This window comes from Micromesistius poutassou (assembly GCF_964030765.1).
Source record: "Micromesistius poutassou genome assembly, chromosome: 15".
NCBI classification, from domain to species: Eukaryota; Metazoa; Chordata; class Actinopteri; order Gadiformes; family Gadidae; genus Micromesistius; species Micromesistius poutassou.
Window position 1 is genome coordinate 5,214,673 of NC_140285.1, and position 18,579 is coordinate 5,233,251.

Genomic DNA, 18,579 nt, shown 5'->3' on the forward strand with positions numbered 1-18,579 from the left:
GTTCCGATTTAAATGTAGGCTAATTTAAAGATACTATTTCGCAAAGGATTCTGGGTAAGGAGCCTGGTTTCATCTTGAGATTTTACAAGCCGTATATATTGGGACACGAGTTCTACCTGCCACGTTTAGAAAATGAATCACTAATGTATCATTATTGTTCCAAATACGTTTTGCTGATGACATCAACTGTACGACACTGTGCAAGTTGTAAAAGGACCTCTGGTGGATACAAAATACAAATAAAAACGTTAATCTCATCTTCCCACCTCCAGGGAAGTGTCTTGTTCGTGCTTGAACCAGGAAGAAAGAACAATGCACACATTCAAATGTATCTTCTTACACATGGAAAGCGAGCCGCATCTAGCATCACAAAAAAACAGAAATACAAACTTTCTTTTTTCCCCAGCACTGAGGGATAGACTAGGGCATATAGGGATTTACAACCGAGGACTACTAGGCAGTCCTCGGTTGTAAATCCCTCTTCCCAAATACCACTTTAAATTGTATTACCTATACCGCATTTAAAGAAATAGGACCGACGTGGCACATGCACAAAGTAGTGGGAAATGAAACATACATCAAAACGAACTTATCTGTTCAAATAGAAAAAACAACCGACTTGCAAGTGGTTGAAGCACACTGATCTAATCTCTTGGGCCTTCAAACATCCTCGGGGAACAGGCCTTAAGGATTTCTTCATGCAGAGGTTTGAGTTACACAATAGGCTATAAGAAATCCCCACATTGCGGCAGAGCATCAACACATTTGTTGATACTCATTCCTCTCCACGGGAATTTTTAGTAAAAGGCGAAAGATAGCCTATATGCGACCTGAAAATAATCAGGGGTGTGGCTTAGGAAAATGAGCACGAATTGGGACCGAATTATGCATCGCTATTTGTGTCAGTATCCTAATCAATTAGCCATACTTGATGCCATACGTGATGCTATGAGGTAGGCCTAATAGTTTGCAGTCTGGCTTTAGCCGATATTGGAGGGAAAACATGTATTATCAAATAATCTGTCATAAAGTGTGGGAACACCAGAGAGGGCTGTCAAATTGCAACCGCTCACGCATTCATCTTTTCCGTATTGTGGTCTGACCCGGTAGGCTTTGTGGTGAAATACCCAAGGTGCAAGTAGAAGTCTATAACCAAGGGCGCGCGTGCCACGGAGTTTTTAGACAAGGGGGAAAAAAAATCACGCGTGCGCGCGCGCGTCCTCGGGGTAGGATAAAACGGGGTTTGAGAGAGCGAGCGGGGAAGCACATTATAGGGTTTGTGTTCCACGTCGTTGTGAGCGTGAGAGTTTGCGCCTGAGAAGAGCGTGATCAACAATGCCACGTCCCGAACTACATTGATGCGTATTTTATTTGCGTTGAATCAGATGGACATCACTTTACGCAGCATCTAACGGTGGACGGAGCGCCCTTTACTGCGGGAAGATGAGGACACTTGGTTTGAACTTTGTCATCAGCTGCCTGTGGTTGCTACCAACAACAGTAAGCATATTTTGTGATTTTTCAATGCTCTGCCGGGGAGGGTCGTATCCCAACAAATCAGTTGTAGTGCAGGATAAATTTGATGGTGTTTTTTTTCAGATAAGAAAGTTAGATTAAACGTGGAGATTCATGGCTGATTCATGGCTGCAGGATTCCACACAGACAACAGAATATATATATTCAATCAATCACAATTCAATCATGTCAAGAAAACCAGGTTAAAAAACTCCATATTCCTCATTAAATACATTTAGTGAATGTGCTACTGCTGGATTGATACCTCTAGACTTTATACTACCATCACGACCAGATAACCAGAAAAGGAAACAGTGACATTCGGATCATCTATATTCTACTCCTAGTGACTGAGGTGTACCCAGTTGTTCCTTAAAAATACGCTTACTTTTTTCCACTGTTTTGCCACGGTAGGGATTTCTCTCTCTCTCTCTCTCTCTCTCTCTCTCTCTCTCTCTCTCTCTCTCTCTCTCTCTCTCACTCTCACACACACACACACACACACACACACACACACACACACACACACACACACTACAACGCACACTCGCACACGCACGGAGTCGGTGTGTTCCCGCAGCCGTTGCACCACTGTTGCTCAGCTGCAGTCACCGTTCTGGCGGCTTGACACGGTGCCACTGACACCGCTGTCACACGCTGAGGGCCAATTAGGGCCGCTGAGGACACGGCTCAAACTTTAGTGATGAGCTGCATTACCAACAGCTGGAGGTCTTCCTCGTCCTCCTCCCATCTCCTGCTCCGCCTCTTCCTCCTCCTCCTCCTCATACACCACCCCCTCCTCCGTCGGTACCTCCTCTGCCTGCTCCTCTTCCCCTGCCACCTCCTCCTCCTCCTCCTCCTCCGCCCACCACCTTCTCTGCCTGTTCCTCTTCCTCTACCACGTCCTCCTCCTTCTCCCCATCTCCTCCCCCTCCTCCTCGTCCTCTTAGAATAGAGACGGGACGACTGGTTTGTGGACATGTATTTATTGGGGAATAGGGGGGTGAAGAAATAATGATGGCATTTGAATTGTTTATATCTGAAATATTCAGAAGATTGTGAACTCTACACCTCTCTCTCTGAGGCGAGGAATTGAATACGCTCAACTGTCTCAACAATGACACTGTGCGAATAAATTACAATGATCTTTCTTTATATTTATATTCTCGAAAATGCACTTCCTTGCATTTCCCCCCCCCCCGACTTTAGTTTCAATCAAGAGTTCAGCAGGGTTCACAAAGTTTGTATTCAAATTGTTTGAGTTTAGTTTTCATACTCTACAGAGCAGACCGACAACACACAGAGAGTTCATACAATTTATTGAAGAAGACACTGTGTGTGTGTGAGCGTGTGTGTGTGTGTGTGTGTGTGTGTGTGTGTGTGTTAGTGTGGGTGGCGTAATACAAGTTTGTGTGAAAGAAAGTGTGCCTGCATTATCCTTGTGTTCTCTGAATGTTCTGGCATTCAATGATAAGAACCTTTTCCGTGGCAGGCCATACTAGGATTAATGCCATCAATGGACAGCGTTGAAAAAGGTGGTTTAAAACACAGTTTTTGTATTTTGTTTTAGTGTATTCAATTTTGATATTAGTATTTCATAGTCGTATTACGGAGCTTCATTCTCCGTGTGATGGATTTTTTGGTGTGTATTCCTGTTGTGTTCATGTCATGTGCTGTCCTCTTGCATTGTTTTTACGTACTTGTTCTGTTATCAGGTTTGTCCTGCAGAAGAGGTGCACAATCTAAACAAGACTGACCTGAATAAATGCAGGTTCATTACTGTCAAAGGTTCAACATAAATTCTGCTACTACTACTACTACTCCTACTACAAGTAGTCGCTATTGCAATTGCTGGGCTTGTCATTCAACATAGCTCTCTATATTTAATCCAACACAAAAGATGATTGACAGATTGACCTAAAAGAAACATAGAGAGAGAGTCAAGAGATGAAATCAATAATGAGAGAATGAGAGACACAAAAAACGAGAGAGAACATAGAAAATGTTCAAATTGGACTATATTTTGGTCTGTATCTTATTCTTTGTTGGGGATTCATCCATAGACCTTGCCTGAGGGAGTCATCCTATTGATTAGTCCAACTCCCAAGTCAGGCTCAACCCTAGCATACAAACAACACACAATTATAACAATCGATTAGCCGTTTAATAGGTACTCTAAAACTATCTGTATCCTTTACTCAAGGTGTTAAGAGGCACCTTCCGCTCACTTTCTCTCTGCCTCCCCCTCTCACTTTTTTTGAGCTCTCAATAGTCACTTTAACAGTCAGAAATACATTCTTGAGGGAACAATAAATCAAAAAATGAAGTGTAAATTATTACCTTCCACAGGGTCATGAAACAACTGTCCTAACGGACTACGAGAAGCACAATCCACCGGGCCCCAGGCAACCATCTCCTCCCCTGGAGTCTGCCGTGGACGTCCAAGGCAGAGGAGAGCCGGTGGGAGCACCTCTGAAGGTCAAACATCTATCTAAAGACTTACAGATCATCTCCACCAAACCCAAGGCCCCACTCCTGGCTCAGTCCGGGCCCTTCGGCTGGCCCCAGAACCTGTCCCACACCGTGGACCAATTCCTGTACCGCACCGCCCCTAAAGCCAAACCCCCCGGCCCCGCGGGGAAACCGGCGGCCAAGGCCAAGAAAGTCCTGGGCTGGGGCGACTTCTACTTCAACGTGAAGACGGAGAAGTTCAGCCTGCTGGTGACGGGGAAGATCGTGGACCACATCAACGGGACGTTCAGCGTATACTTCAGACACAACTCGTCCCGCCTGGGGAACATCACGGTGAGCATCGTGCCCCCGTCCAAAGCGGTCAGCTGGGACGCAGACCCCGGGGACCGCCCTGGGACCACCGCCCTCGCCGCCGCCACTCTCCAGCCGGTTCTGGTTCCAGAGTTCCAGGTCCTGGGGCGCCCGCAGTCTACGGCCACCGGGCCCCTGCCGGACCCGCAGCAGCAGCAGCAGCAGCAGGAGGTGATGGTGGTGATGACAGAGCTCAACTGCCGGGTGGAGTACCAGAGGACCAACCGCTCCAAGAAGACCAAGCCGTGCCTCTACGACCCGGGGCAGGTCTGCTACTCGGAGAACACCCAGTCGCAGGCGGCCTGGATCTGTGCCAAGCCCTTCAAGGTCATCTGTATCTTCATCGCGTTCACCGGCACCGACTACAGGCTGGTGCAGAAAGTTTGTCCGGACCATAATTTCCAGACGGACCAGAACCAGCAGAACTTAGGATGACTGTGGGCATGACATCATACACTGAAGGACTTTACACTGAAGGAAATGGGGATATCAAATATTCATGTAGAGGCTGGTGCCCAATCACATCAAATTACTAACCGTGATAACACCACAGACATCTGATGGTAAGAAATATGTATTCGGAAATTACTCATTGTAACAAATGTAATACTATGTTAGGATACTCATTAAAATGATAATAATAATAACTTCACTTTGCATGGCCCCTTCCAAAATAATCTTCATAAAGAGCTTTGACATCCACAATAAATTATTGATTTCTCCACGTAATTATAGCAATCGATCCATTTCTATAATTATATTATTCCATCTATACAAACATCAAATCAACACCAAATATGAGTTCAAAATCAAAACTAATTGAATCATTTCAAACATTATTTATGGAGCACATTTTCATCTTAGCTAAGAAAGAAATAGTGAAACTAAGAGAACAATAATTCAACGGATCACATGAAATCCATTACATTATACAGGTTTGAAGAAGTGATTTAAAAGATGTAACTGATTCTGCTATAGTCTCAACTCCTGGGCCTAACCCTGAGGATAGGTCACACACAACACAAGGTCACCTTTAGATTCCAACGCAGACCTTTCAGGACGTCAGGAAGTCCTTTATACAAACTACCGCAGGGCTGTGGGCAGACATTGGGAGGGGCAGTGCCTCAAGCAAAGTGCCAGAGCGGCACTGGCCAATGAGGGCAAAAGGGGAGTGGCCTCCTGTACCACCATGGCCACACCCCTGTTTACATGAAGCACTGTGCACTGTCCTCCAAACAGTGGAGATGATCTATTACTACTTTGTTTATTCGTTGCTGTTTGGGTCACACTTAATTTCATTATTTTTGTTACATTTACATTTAATTAGTCCATGATAACATAAAGACATTTTTTTTACCAGTGCGAGTAAATGCTATTATTTGTTAATTAATCTAATTTGTTCATATTTAATCAGCTAAAAACATTACTCTAAAAGAGTAATGTCTCCTTAATATACCTTATTCATCAGTAAATGAACACCAGTGTTCAGGATTATAACATTCAGGATTAAGATGGATTGGTTGAAAATTGAACTTTTCTGGGATGATACAGATTTATAATAATTCCAGTAGCATATCTTCTGGAAATGACAGAAGCACAGAAGTGCATGCCTGTCTGAGCTGTCTAATAATCGAATGATGTACGTTAACACTTCTGGAGTTATTGTGGGATTCTCTCTGCGCGTGTGTTCAGATGTCATTTCATTTTCATAGTGAAATCACGTTTTCCACAATGAAAAGAAAGAAAAAAAGTTTTGTAAGTTAGTTGTGTTTGAAGTTAAGTTAAGTGTTAAGTGTGAAATCTAAACTGTATAAATACCTTTATGACAGTATTTCTATGTGCAATTCAATATTCCGTGATCAATAACAGAAACAATGTTTTTAAGACATTTGAGTCAAATATAATTTTTATGGTTTTATTCATTGCTTAGTTATTTATTGCTTAAACCTTTGATTAATAATCATTCCATGTGTATCTGCGTACACTGGCGAATGCTGCACTTGTGAATAATCAGGCGGTATTAAAATAGGATTGTTTCATCAAATAAATGAACGGCATTAAACAAAGGTTTTTACTCAAGATCAGTAGTCCAGTTGTCTGGTTTTATCAGTGCACGTGGGTGCGCGTGTGTCCCCCCGTCCCCTCTCATGAGAATGATTGACTTCCCGCGGGCCTTTGCACCATGGAACTTCCTCTCTCAGTCATTGCCAGTCCCAGACATGCTCTCACTGTCACTGAGGCAAATATTGCGGGTGAGTATTTGGTTTATTCTGTTTTTTTAGTCCTGCCATTTTGTTAATGATTGCACTGCTTAATTTAGTTGAAGTTTCAACCGAAGACCACAAGTACAATTTATATTTTGTACTTTCAGCGAACCAGGCCACCCTGTTATTCAACGAGGTGGCTTGGCTCAGCCAGGCGCCAGCGTTGTTGTTCTCAAATCAACAGGGTTCCTATTGAAACCGTTGCAGTCTTTTTGTGCTTTCCACAACACTGCCCGCACCTCAGTGTTCAGACTATCATCACAAGGACATATTTTAACCAGGTTTTCAAAGAAGGCAACCATTGTGCTTTTTTATTGTGGCTGAAAGGGTATTTGTCCTTTAAAATTGACTGGTGGTTCATGAAGGACATTTAAAATACCCAAATCTGAAAGCACAGAATACTAAAGAAGAAACGGCTCCCCTTTATTATTCCTGATAAGGCAGCAATCAACGTATTAGGGCAAAGTAACAAAGAGTTGCGTAAGGATCATGTGGGTACTATCTAGCCTTCAGCAAACACACCTGAGAGCTGCAACTCTGAAAGGCCGCTGACCCACATGACTCCTCACAACAGGTCCAGGGGTTTTTAGCATATGTTTTCATGGTATAATTGGTATTACTTATACTTTTTCAGATTTAAGACTATAGGACTTTTAAATCTTAATAAAGAATAGCCATTATGGAGATTCAGTAAAAAGTAAGCAATATTATGCTATATTTCTCTCTATGTTTTCTATTTTATTAGAGTTATGATGTGCTCATTCAGATCAAGTAGTATATTTATCATGAAATAAGCAATCACGTATACAGTGGTCTTCTTTACCACTGTATGAGCGATTATTTATTTGTTAACCTCTTTGGTGTATAGAAAGTTTCTCATAAATACTGAAAGTATTCATAAAAACACAGTCAGAATCAACACCTCACCTGTGCTGTTGAGCTCCTTGAGATGACATGCGTGACGTTTCATCATTCAAACATTCCCCTCTGCAGCCCCTATGCCTCCGGGCACCAGGATGTGCTTGGAGAGAGGGGCAGCTGGCGGTGGAGTTGCCCAGGCGAGGGCTCTCCGGCGGGGGACAGTGGACGGGACAGGACAGCCTGGCGCAGGATGACCCAGAGATGTGGAGCCTCCTAACCCAGGAGAAGGACCGGCAGTGTCGAGGCCTGGAGCTCATTGCATCAGAGGTAGGGGGGCGGGGGGGGGGGAGAGAGAAAGAGAGTGAGAGAGAATCAGAGAGAGAGAGAGAGAGAGAGAGAGAGAGAGAGAGAGAGAGAGAGAGAGAGAGAGAGAGAGAGAGAGAGAAAAGAGAGTTTTGTGTGCTGGCTAGAGTGAAATAAACTAAAAAAGAATTTGTTTCAACCTTGAATACTGGAGAACCTTCTGGTAACAATCATTGACAAACCTCCCAGGAACCATTCACTGAGCATTAGAACACACAACACAGTAGAACGACAGGCTTGGCAGACTGGAACATATAGTATGATGCTTAGATGCTTATTTTATTCACCAGTGCGTGTTACTGTAACAAAACCGAGGGAAGCAATGCAAAACACGACCGCCCACTTTGTTTGCAGAAAACCAGTTTCTTACCACCACTTTCCCTTCTGCTGTGCGCTTCGAGTTCTCCTCTAAACGTCTTGGCGCTGTCTTCCCTCACAACTCTCTGATTCCATCAAAGCAGGAGCTGGGGAAGTTTTCAACCTTTAAACTTCACAACAATTAGAAGCCCTCAGCGCTATCAGTCCCAGCACTTCTGAAGGGCCCCTTTTTTGTCAACTCCTTGTGAAGCTCCTGTCAGTCAGTCTTGCTGGTAGGGCCGGCTCCCCACGGAGGACCCTCCCCGCCCTCCCCCCTCCCCGCCTCTCTGTTCAGATGAAACACAGTCAAACCCTGTTCCCCTCCACCCCCAGCCCCCCCCCCCATCCCCTCCACATTCAATCACCGGGCTGATTTCCGCGATCGCTTCCATCCACGATCCATTGATCCCCTAAAACGGAGACATCGAGTCAAGAGGAGAACGCAATTGACGGGTGAGAGACGCGCCACATTGTAACCACAGTGTGTCTGTCATCCCAGGGAGAGAGAGGGAGAGAGACAGAGAGAGAGAGAGAGTGAGAGAGAAAAAGAGATAGAGAGACAGAGAGATGGAGAGACAGAGAGACAGAGAGACAGAGACAGAGAGAGAGAGAGACAGAGGGAGAAAGACAGAGACAGAGACAGAGACAGAGACAGAGAGAGAGACAGAGACAGAGAGACAGAGACAGAGAGATGGAGGAAAAGAGATAGGTAGAGATTTGGAGAAAGGTGCAAAGATGGAAAGAGAAAGAAAGATGGAGGGAGGGAGGGAAAGAGGTGGAAAGAGAGATAGATTAAGAGAGGTAGAGAGAGAAAGGGAGAGACAGAGAGAGATGCAGAGATTCAGAGAGAGAGACAGAGACCTATAAATCCCTCTGGGATGATTGAGGTTTTAGGCTGAACCTCTTCTTAAGGCTGACATGTCTGCACGGTAATGACTGGATTGGGAGAGAGTGGGTGGTAGATAGATAGGTGGATAGGTAGATAGGTTGACAGACAGACAGACAGACAGACAGACAGACAGACAGACAGGTTGGTAGATAGATAGATAGATAGATGGATAGATAGATAGATAGATAGATAGATAGATAGATAGATAGACAGATCGATAGATAGATAGATAGATAGATAGATAGATAGATAGATAGATAGTAAAATATACTGATAGGGATTAAATATAAATGAAAGATTAAAAAATAATAAAATAAAAACAAATGAAAATACAATAGGGTTCCTATGGATCGTAGGACCCCTAATAACTAAAGAAAATAACATTTATGAAATAACTGAAGACAAAAAACAAAGAATCAAATATACAAAACACAGAAACAACCTGAGCAGAGCAGAGCAAGCAAGTATATGTTTGTATACAGTATATGTATACAGTATATAGGTTCCACTCGAGAAGTGAGTTAACATTTGACGCTGTATAGCCTTTGGTTGGTGGTGTGTCAGGGAATGACTTCAGTATATATATATATCTGTACGGCCCTGAGGGTTGGTGTGTCTGTGACCTGCCAGAAGGCCTGGTGGGGGTTCCTCTCAGGGTGTGCAGACCCAGCAGGGTGCAATAGCACCAAGGACTCCGCTGTATGTCAGTAGCTCAGTAACGACTGATGTGGCCGTGCATGTTGGAGCAAAGGCTCTGACACACCGGGCCAACGGTTGGCTGTGGGGGAGCATCTGGGGCCATGGTTTCTGCAGTGTGTCCTGCATCATTGACTATTGGCCCTTGTCCAATAGTCAGCTGATTCGGCATGTTGAAACGGGGACGGAAGCCGAAGGGGAGAGAAACCTCTAGGAACTCTGATTGGCTGTTCAACTTAAGTGAATCAGTGCATGAAGAGAGAAATGGAGGGGAGCAAAGCAGTTGATGACTTTGTCAACAGGGCATGCATAAGAAGGTCGTCTCATTTCTCACCTTCATCTCATCTGATCATTCATCATTTTCACACATTCTCGATTAGAAGCAGCTATATTACGAAACCGTCTGCGCGAGAGTGGTGTGAAATGTTAGACAACCGCTGATGCTAGTAGGGAGTTATTTCCTCTCACGCGTGTGCAGAACGGACATGCTAGTTGGCCATTGGCTGTAGTCTTTACGGTGTGTTCAAGTGCATCTTTTTGGCAAAGACACAGGTGATGTGAGGCGATGCAACGGTCAGCCTTCGTCAGGGCTAATGCTTTGAGGTCGGTTTAGTGTGTCAGGTATTATTATTTTAGTACCTGACCTTGATGGACCTCCTTTAATTAGGATGTTATCATAATGAAATAATGACTGAGATGTAATCATTGTGTTTTGAAATCAATGAACCCAATGATGTTTGGTTCATGTCACCTGAATCAAAGCCAAAACTCAAACGGCCAATGTCATTTTAATTTAAAAAAATTGTGTTTAATTTATTATTTGCTTATGGGTTGGTTTCAAGTATTAATTAATACATTGGTTTAATGTTTACGCTTCCTCTTTCCAACCGGGAGATGTATGTCACAAACACATGTAAATCTGACCTTGTGAGTATTATATTATATTGAGTATTATGGGATATTGCTTGAATGACACGTTAACCCAGTCCTTCTGTTCTTTCGTTTTGTCTCTGCCAGAACTTCTGCAGCCGTGCTGCTCTGGAGGCCCAGGGCTCCTGTCTGAACAACAAGTATTCAGAAGGCTATCCTGGACAGAGGTACGACTGAATGGGGGGGCTGGCGGTGGTGGTGGTGGGAGTGGTGAGGATGGTGTTGGTGTTGATGGAGGTGATGGAGGTGGTAGAGGTGATGGTGGTGGTTGGGGTTGGGAGTTGAGGCTGTGATGGTGGTGGAGATGGACAACACAGGTGGAATAAGCTACGGTGGTGGTGGAGGTGATGGTGGTGGAGGTGGTGATTACCATGGTGTTTATGAAGGTGGTTGTGGGAGGGGGGAGTTGGTGGTGGTTATTATTGGTTGGTTGTGAAAGTAGAGGTGGTTATGGTTATGATGGTGGTTGTGATGGAGGAGGTGGCTGTGGTGGTAGAGGTGATGTTAGTTATGATGCCGGTAGTGGTGGTGGAGATGTTGGTGGTTATGATGGTGGTTGTTGTGGTGGAGGTGGTTGTGGTGGTAGAGATGGTGGTGGTTATGACAGTGGCGGTAGTGTTGGTCATGATGGTGGTTGTGGTGGTGGAGGAGGTATGGGTTGTGATGGTGGAGGTGGTGTTCGTTATGATGGTGGTTGTGGAGGAGACACTGTTCCCTTATGCTTTAGGTCTTGGCTGCCACACACATTCTAGATCAGTTGACGGTTGTTGTGTGGTGATGACCTACTAGGCGTTCCCTAAGGATACCGGCGACAGGATTAATGTGCTAATGCTAATGCTAATGTGATAGAATGACGCATATCTAAATAAAGCTTGTGACCACACATACAAACACATATGCACACACACTAACACGGACACGCATGGCCAGTGACTGTTACATTTATATGATCACTCACTAATGCTTAGTGAGTGAGACTAACAATAATGCTTCAGCTAAAACATGCCTTTGGAACATGTGACCTGGGACATGATAGCAATACGTAACGTTAGGCCTACTTAACTTATTAGCTCAGAACTATAAATCCACAACCGGTTATTGGCCGTTGAGCAATCTATACGATGAAAGATTAGACAACATAAAACAGGGCTGTACTTTCTGTACTTTCTCCATCTTATCAGACTTTCTAATGAACACTAACATCAATAAACATTTCCAACTCGTAAAAATGTCTTCTTTAGATAAAACAGTTGATAAAAAACATACAAACACCCCCAAATATGATCCGTTTTCCCTGAAATCAACAGCAAAATTAACCAAGATATTGCGTGCCTTCTCAGATGTTCTGTAAAAGGTTCTGTGTTAACCCACCTGGATTGTGTGTGTGCGAGTGTTTGTGTGTGTGTATGTGTGTGTGTCTACATGCATGTTTGTGTGTGTGTGTGTTTTTCTATGTGTGTATGTCTGTATATCTGGCGTGTGAGTGTGTGTGTGTGTGTGTGTGTGTGTCTGTGTGTGTGTGTGTTTATCTGGATTGTGTGTGTGTGTTTTTCTATGTGTGTGTGTGTGTGTGTGTGTGTGTGTGTGTGTGTGTGTGTGTGTGTGTATGTGTGTTTGTCTGACGTGTCTGTGTGTGTTTTTCTATGTGTGTGTGTGTGTCTGGCGTGTGTGTGTGTGTGTGTGTGTGTGTGTGTGTGTGTGTGTGTGTGGATGTGTGTGTGTGTGTGTGTGTGTGTGTGTGTGTGTCTTTCTGTTTGTATGTGTGTATATCTGGCTTGTGTGTGTGTGTGTCTGTGTGTGTGTGAGTGTGTGTGTGTCTTTCTGTTTGTATGTGTGTATATCTGGCTTGTGTGTGTGTGTGTCTGTGTGTGTGTGAGTGTGTGTGTGTGTCTTTCTGTTTGTATGTGTGTATATCTGGCTTGTGTGTGTGTGTGTCTGTGTGTGTGAGTGTGTGTGTGTGTGTGTGTGTGTGTGTGTCTGGCGTGTGTGTGTGTCTGGCGTGTATGTGTGTGTGTGTGTGTGTTTTTCTATGTGTGTGTGTGTCTGCCATGTGTGTGTGTGTGTGTGTGTGTATGTCAGGTACTACGGCGGGGCTGAGGTGGTGGACCAGATAGAGCTGCTGTGCCAGCGCAGGGCTCTGGAGGCCTTCGGTCTGGACCCGGCCGTGTGGGGGGTCAACGTGCAGCCCTACTCCGGCTCGCCCGCTAACTTTGCGGCGTACACGGCGGTGCTGCAACCGCACGACCGCATCATGGGCCTGGACCTGCCCGACGGAGGCCAGTACGTGGAGGGGATCACACACACACACACACAGGCACACACACACACACACACACACACACACACACACACAGGCACACACACAGGCACACACAGGAGCACATGTACGCCCACACACACACACACACACACACACACACATATACATACATATATATATTTAAATATATTTATATATACAGTATATATATATATATATATATATATATATATAAAATCTCATTACATTATTATATTTTATTATTTTGATATGTTATGTTTCCTTCATTGGAACCTTCATATCTCTACTCTAGTTCTTATTGTTGAGCGGCTGTTTGGCCCTGCTCTATCATGATGGATGATGTGCTTGTACGGTCTATCTTTGCCCCTCTCCATCCGTGCAGCCTCACCCATGGCTACATGACCGACACCAAAAGGATCTCAGCCACCTCCATCTACTTTGAGTCCATGCCCTACAAGCTGAACGTGAGTGTGTGCTGCGTTCGATCCCCAGTCACCGCAGCCAAACCCGGAGACATCCTTTTAGTGTCACCAAGAGGATGCTCATTAATGACCTGTGTCTGAATCCACCGGTAGTGGGTGATTATACTGCTGCTCTGGGTCACCCTCCATGTTGTCTCTGCTGCAGCCAGAAACGGGTACGATAGATTATGATCAGCTGGAGAAGACGGCGCGTCTCTTCAGACCCAGACTCATCATCGCCGGCACCAGCGCCTACGCCCGACTCATCGACTACCCCCGCATGAAGAAGGTGAGCAGTCTGAGCTTTCTCTTCTATCCTCAACTTTCTATGCTCCTCTAAAATGTCTTCTCTATTCTAAATAGAACTACAACTGGAAGTTAATATAGCAATATAGAAATGCAAAGATACAAATCATACCGACTAACATATATTTAAATTATATTCTATTATTCCCTATGGCTTCTTTTCATGTTGTCTTGTGATAAAGCGTGCAGTTGCTTCAATTTTCATTTTAAAAATATTTTTTTAAATTATTTAATTAATATCTAAAAAATACAGATATAAATGTATTCTATTCTATTCTGTTTCTATTCTAAAGTGCATGGGCCTATGCTGTTAGTATCGTTATTATAACCAGCTGAGTCCAATCAATAAAATATTGATGAGTACAACCCAATACAGTAAAAAACCCATCAAGTCCTGAATTCTTCAATTTAGAAAATAAAACAAAAATAAAAAGAAAGTGTGTTGTGTGAAAGTGGACTGCGGATGGAAATGAGCAAAACGCTATTAACCGCTTCGATGTGTCTCTCCTCTTTGAGGCTAATGTCTTTCTGCGTATTGCCCCTCACCAAACGAGCGGTGTGTGTGTTCCAGCTCTGCGGAGAGCTGAACGCCTACCTCCTGGCTGACATGGCTCACATCAGCGGGCTGGTGGCGGCCGGCGCGGTGCCCTCCCCCTTCCAGCACGCCGACCTGGTCACCTCCACCACACACAAGTCCCTGCGTGGAGCCAGGTGAGGGAGCAGACGGATTCAGTTTGTTTTTTTGCAGCTTGAACGGATTGCAGCATCTGTCCTGTTATATAATACGTATAATACAGAAGAGCAGAAGAGTTATTGCCTAGCTGTCCATGCCTCGTTTTAGATGGAGATGGAAAAAATAGCTATAGTGGTCAAACTATCATTATTATTAACATAAAGCTGTTGACACATTATATACAACCTCTATTGAACCAGGTTAGTCCCAATGAGACCCAAGGACTCGAGGTAGACCTGACAGAAACACATGATGAGCTTTCAGGGTGTTCCTTTAGGGAATTGAGCATTGACGCACCAGCCCGTGAGAGTTGACACTCACCTGGGCAGGGTGGACGGCTCTGATCTGCCACCTTTCAACTCTATTTTGACCCTGTCTGCCACTGACTTAAAATGGGAATATGTATGAGATGGTCATTAGCTTTGAAGTTCTCCTGTTCAATTTAGTACTTAGTACTTATTTAGTACTTGTTGCAACAGAGACAAAAGCTTGGAATTAGACCTTTTCATCTCATGTGATATGTATGTAACAATGTAATGGGTTTGTTGTGGGTTTGGATAATCCATTTGAGGCCAGCCAGAATAAATAGAATGATACTTTAGGATGAAAGTCACGTTTAAAACCCCAGTGGTTCTAACGCGTCACACCTCACCTCTACATCCCAGGGCAGGGCTGATCTTCTACAGGAAGGGGGTGAGGTCCGTAGATAAGAAAGGCCGGGAGGTGACCTATGACCTGGAGAACAAGGTCAACTTCGCCGTATTCCCGTCCCTACAAGGGGGTCCTCACAACCACGCTATTGCGGGGGTCGCAGTCGCCCTGAGACAGGTTTGGATTTATCTTCTACCCCCCCTCCTCCCAGAATAAGTAGGATGTTAACAGAATAGATGGTGTCAATCTGCTGAACTTGGCCTTTTAAAGCTTTGTGATGACAATATGTGTATGTATTTTAGTTGACACACAGTACACACAAAAGTGTACACAAAGTACATTTATACAGCCTGTATGTATAAGAGATGGTCCCTTGCCATAGACCACTGGGAAGAAATAGATTGAATTTCTGTCTGCCCATGGAAAGTGGAGTTGACCTGCGACAAAGTATAGTTATAGTATATAGTATATAGTTAGATTCGATGAATCTGCTCTCTCTGCAGGCGACCAGCCCCATGTTCAAGCAGTACATTGCCCAGGTGTTGCTGAACTCTAAAGCCATGGCAGATGCCCTTCTGAAACGAGGCTTCACGCTGGTGTCAGGTACACTGAGAGACACCTGCTTATTCCCTTTTTTGACGTCAAGTGGAGTTTTTTATGATTGAAAATATTTTTTATGATGTCAAATGAAAACCTTTATCAAACCTAAATGATTATGTGATATTGCGCATTTGTTAATCTTTGAATTGTTTCAACAATTAACAATGTTTAATTAAGTGTAATGTGTTGTACTTGAGGGGAGGGGGTTGCAATACTGTTAACAGATGTTCCGTTAACAGAGTGTGAATGATCAAAATGTGTCAACAAATGTTATCGTCATAACAAGCGTCAATGATCACATTATAATAACAAAAGAAAGATCCCAAAAAACATACACATTTTTTTGTTCCCCCCCCGCCCCCCCCCGCCCCCAGGTGGAACCGACAACCACCTGGTCCTGGTTGACCTTCGACCCCGGGGCATGGACGGGGCCCGGGCCGAGAGGGTGCTGGAGCTGGTGTCCATCACGGCCAACAAGAACACCTGCCCAGGGGACCGCAGCGCCTTGACGCCCGGGGGCCTGCGCCTAGGTACCACACCTGAGGATCCATCGCACGTATCGATCCATCATCGCTTTGATGCACCCATGAGTTCCATCGCGTTTGTCTGTGTTGGTGTGTGTGTATGTGTGTGTGTGTGTGTGTGTGTGTGTGTGTGTGTTTGATTGTTCCTGTCTGCTTGATGTTGCTGCCAATTGTTTCTATCTTCCTCACCTCCTCTTCAGTCATCGTTTCTCCCTCGCTGGGTATGTGTGTGTGTGTGTGTTGTGTGTGTGTTGTGTGTGTGTGTGTGTGTGTGTTGTGTGTGTGTGTTTCTTTTATCCTCCTGTTTCATTGGTCTGTCTACCAGTCAGTCAAAATCTCTGAGGTCTTTCATGTTCATCCCTTTCTAGAGTGCATTTCTATACACCATCACTCACTCACACAACGCATGCACGCACGTATACACAAACGTATACACATACACACACACTCACACTCACACTCTCTGTGTGTGTGTGTGTGTCTCTCTCTCTCGCTCTCTCTCTCTCACGTGACAGGGACACCTGCGTTGACCTCAAGACAATTTAAGGAGGCCGATTTTGAGAAAGTTGTGGCGTTTATGGACGAGGGAATCCAAATTGCTCTGGATGTAAAGAAGAAGAGTGGTAAAATATGACTTTTATTGATTCTTAAGCCCTAAATACGAGAACACACAAAACTCACTATTACGATTTTGACAAATCATTAAAAATCGTCCATTAAACACAGATAATTATTAACTTATATTCTAAATGATCGTGCTGTGAAATGTGTTGTCAAATGTAATGCGGCTTTAATGTTAGCAATACGTTGCCAAGCATTAGAATGTCATGAAATGAAGTTTGACTGGGAAAAAATATATAAAAATAAATAACTACAAAAATAAACTTTGTCTAATCTCCCTTCTGGGTCTCCTAGGCAACCTGGCCAGCTTCAAAGCTTTCTTGCTGGAGGACACGGAAACGGTCTCACGCATTTCAGACCTCCGCCAGCGGGTGGAGACATTCGCCAGGCCCTTCCCCATGCCTGGCTTCACTGACCACTGAAGAAAACAAGGCTGGGCTCCCATCCCCCCATGTTCCAGATCCTTCTCTAGTAAATCTACACGGCTACACGATGAGCCATCTCCCACTATACAGTCAGAGCTTTTACAGTCCAGTATAGTTGTTATCAATTATAAAAATCATAATATGAATATGAATAAACCAAATAATATGAATAATAATTATTATTAATAAGCTTTATTAAAATATTGTTGTTTACCTTGGATTTCCCAGGAGTATAATTGCTGTGTATAGTGAGCCTTGTGATGCTGAATTTACCATTTACCTCTTTGCTACAGAGGGCTTATACATCATGGGATTTTTTGTTGATGATATTGTTGATGATAGGATTCAAGCGAGTTGAAGCACTGTGACATCCTAAATAAACCTAAACATACCATAACCTAGGCCAAGGAGAACTTTGTTTGTGCCATGTCACATCAGAATCGCTGAGGCAGGTTTCAAACACAATAACGTCTCTCCATAATGAAAAGATTTTTCCAGATTATTGACTTAACAATGACTGAAAAAGTATAACTAGCGCCACAATAACTAACGCAACTCCAACACAACTGGACCTGAAAGCAAACAGCAGCTCCCCTCTTTCCCCTTTTACCCCCTTTTTAATTGTTTTTCCATTCAGTACAGCTGTCCCTGGACACCAGCCAACAGGGACTCTGATGGGATTAAGTTAAGGGGTCCTCTAGTGTCCCAGTTTATATGGAGGGCCCTTGATGTCAGCCTGTGGTTTGGCCCCCTGGGAGACCTACTATGTGGTGGTTTGGCACACAGTCCCTGTCTGGACAAGACATAGCAAGTGCAAAATTCAAGTAAATATCCATGCAGACACAAAAGTCTCTTCTCTTCTCTTTTTAGAAATACGTGTGGGGTACTGTGATTTCTGTTTGATTTTGTTTGGTGATGACCAATGAATACATAATGTCAAGATGAATTTGTATAGAAGCATGATCAGTTTCACAGCGAATACAACTTTTTATTAAAATCACCTATTATTATAGTATTCTCTAAAATGAATGATAAAGGTTTTATCTCAATAATAGTTATCTGTCTATTATCCTGTTTGTGGCGTTGGTTGGCTTGGTGGAGCTACAGCACAGAAGAAATGGGGAAGGGAAGGGACGGTTCAAACAGACGTGTGCTAAATGGCTGGCATTTCCTGTAATTGCTTCATCTCATGCTGAACTCAACAAGCCTGTCAAATCATCAAAATAATCTTGAGCAAACTGACAGCTAACTCTGTTACTTACTTAGCTTAACTCCTCAT

At 44.0% G+C, this 18,579-nt stretch overlaps 1 protein-coding gene and 1 pseudogene across 2 annotated transcripts; both read left to right on the top strand.

The window, feature by feature from the left end:
• Positions 1-948: 948 nt before the first annotated feature.
• On the top strand, positions 949-4,773 carry LOC311359747 (neurexophilin-4 pseudogene; annotated as a pseudogene). The gene is made up of 2 exons: positions 949-953; positions 3,843-4,773. The product of its transcript is annotated as a neurexophilin-4 pseudogene (transcript).
• A 1,685-nt stretch (positions 4,774-6,458) lies between these two features.
• On the top strand, positions 6,459-17,513 carry LOC311360053 (serine hydroxymethyltransferase, mitochondrial-like). The gene is made up of 12 exons (XM_084480131.1): positions 6,459-6,590; positions 7,596-7,790; positions 10,786-10,865; positions 12,778-12,978; positions 13,362-13,443; positions 13,607-13,729; positions 14,318-14,457; positions 15,145-15,307; positions 15,634-15,733; positions 16,105-16,260; positions 16,770-16,877; positions 17,170-17,513. Exons 1-12 carry the CDS (start codon positions 6,486-6,488, stop codon positions 17,295-17,297), a joined length of 1,581 nt encoding a protein of 526 aa, XP_084336257.1. The 5' UTR covers positions 6,459-6,485; the 3' UTR covers positions 17,298-17,513.
• Positions 17,514-18,579: the final 1,066 nt, after the last annotated feature.

Excerpts from the sequence above, each read along its gene's own strand:
- LOC311360053 (XM_084480131.1), top strand. The coding sequence starts at position 6,486 with ATGAGAATGATTGACTTCCCGCGGGCCTTTGCACCATGGAACTTCCTC. Across the intron at positions 7,791-10,785 it reads TGGAGCTCATTGCATCAGAG|AACTTCTGCAGCCGTGCTGC; the intron begins GTAGGGGGGCGG and ends TGTCTCTGCCAG. Across the intron at positions 13,730-14,317 it reads ACTACCCCCGCATGAAGAAG|CTCTGCGGAGAGCTGAACGC; the intron begins GTGAGCAGTCTG and ends TGTGTGTTCCAG.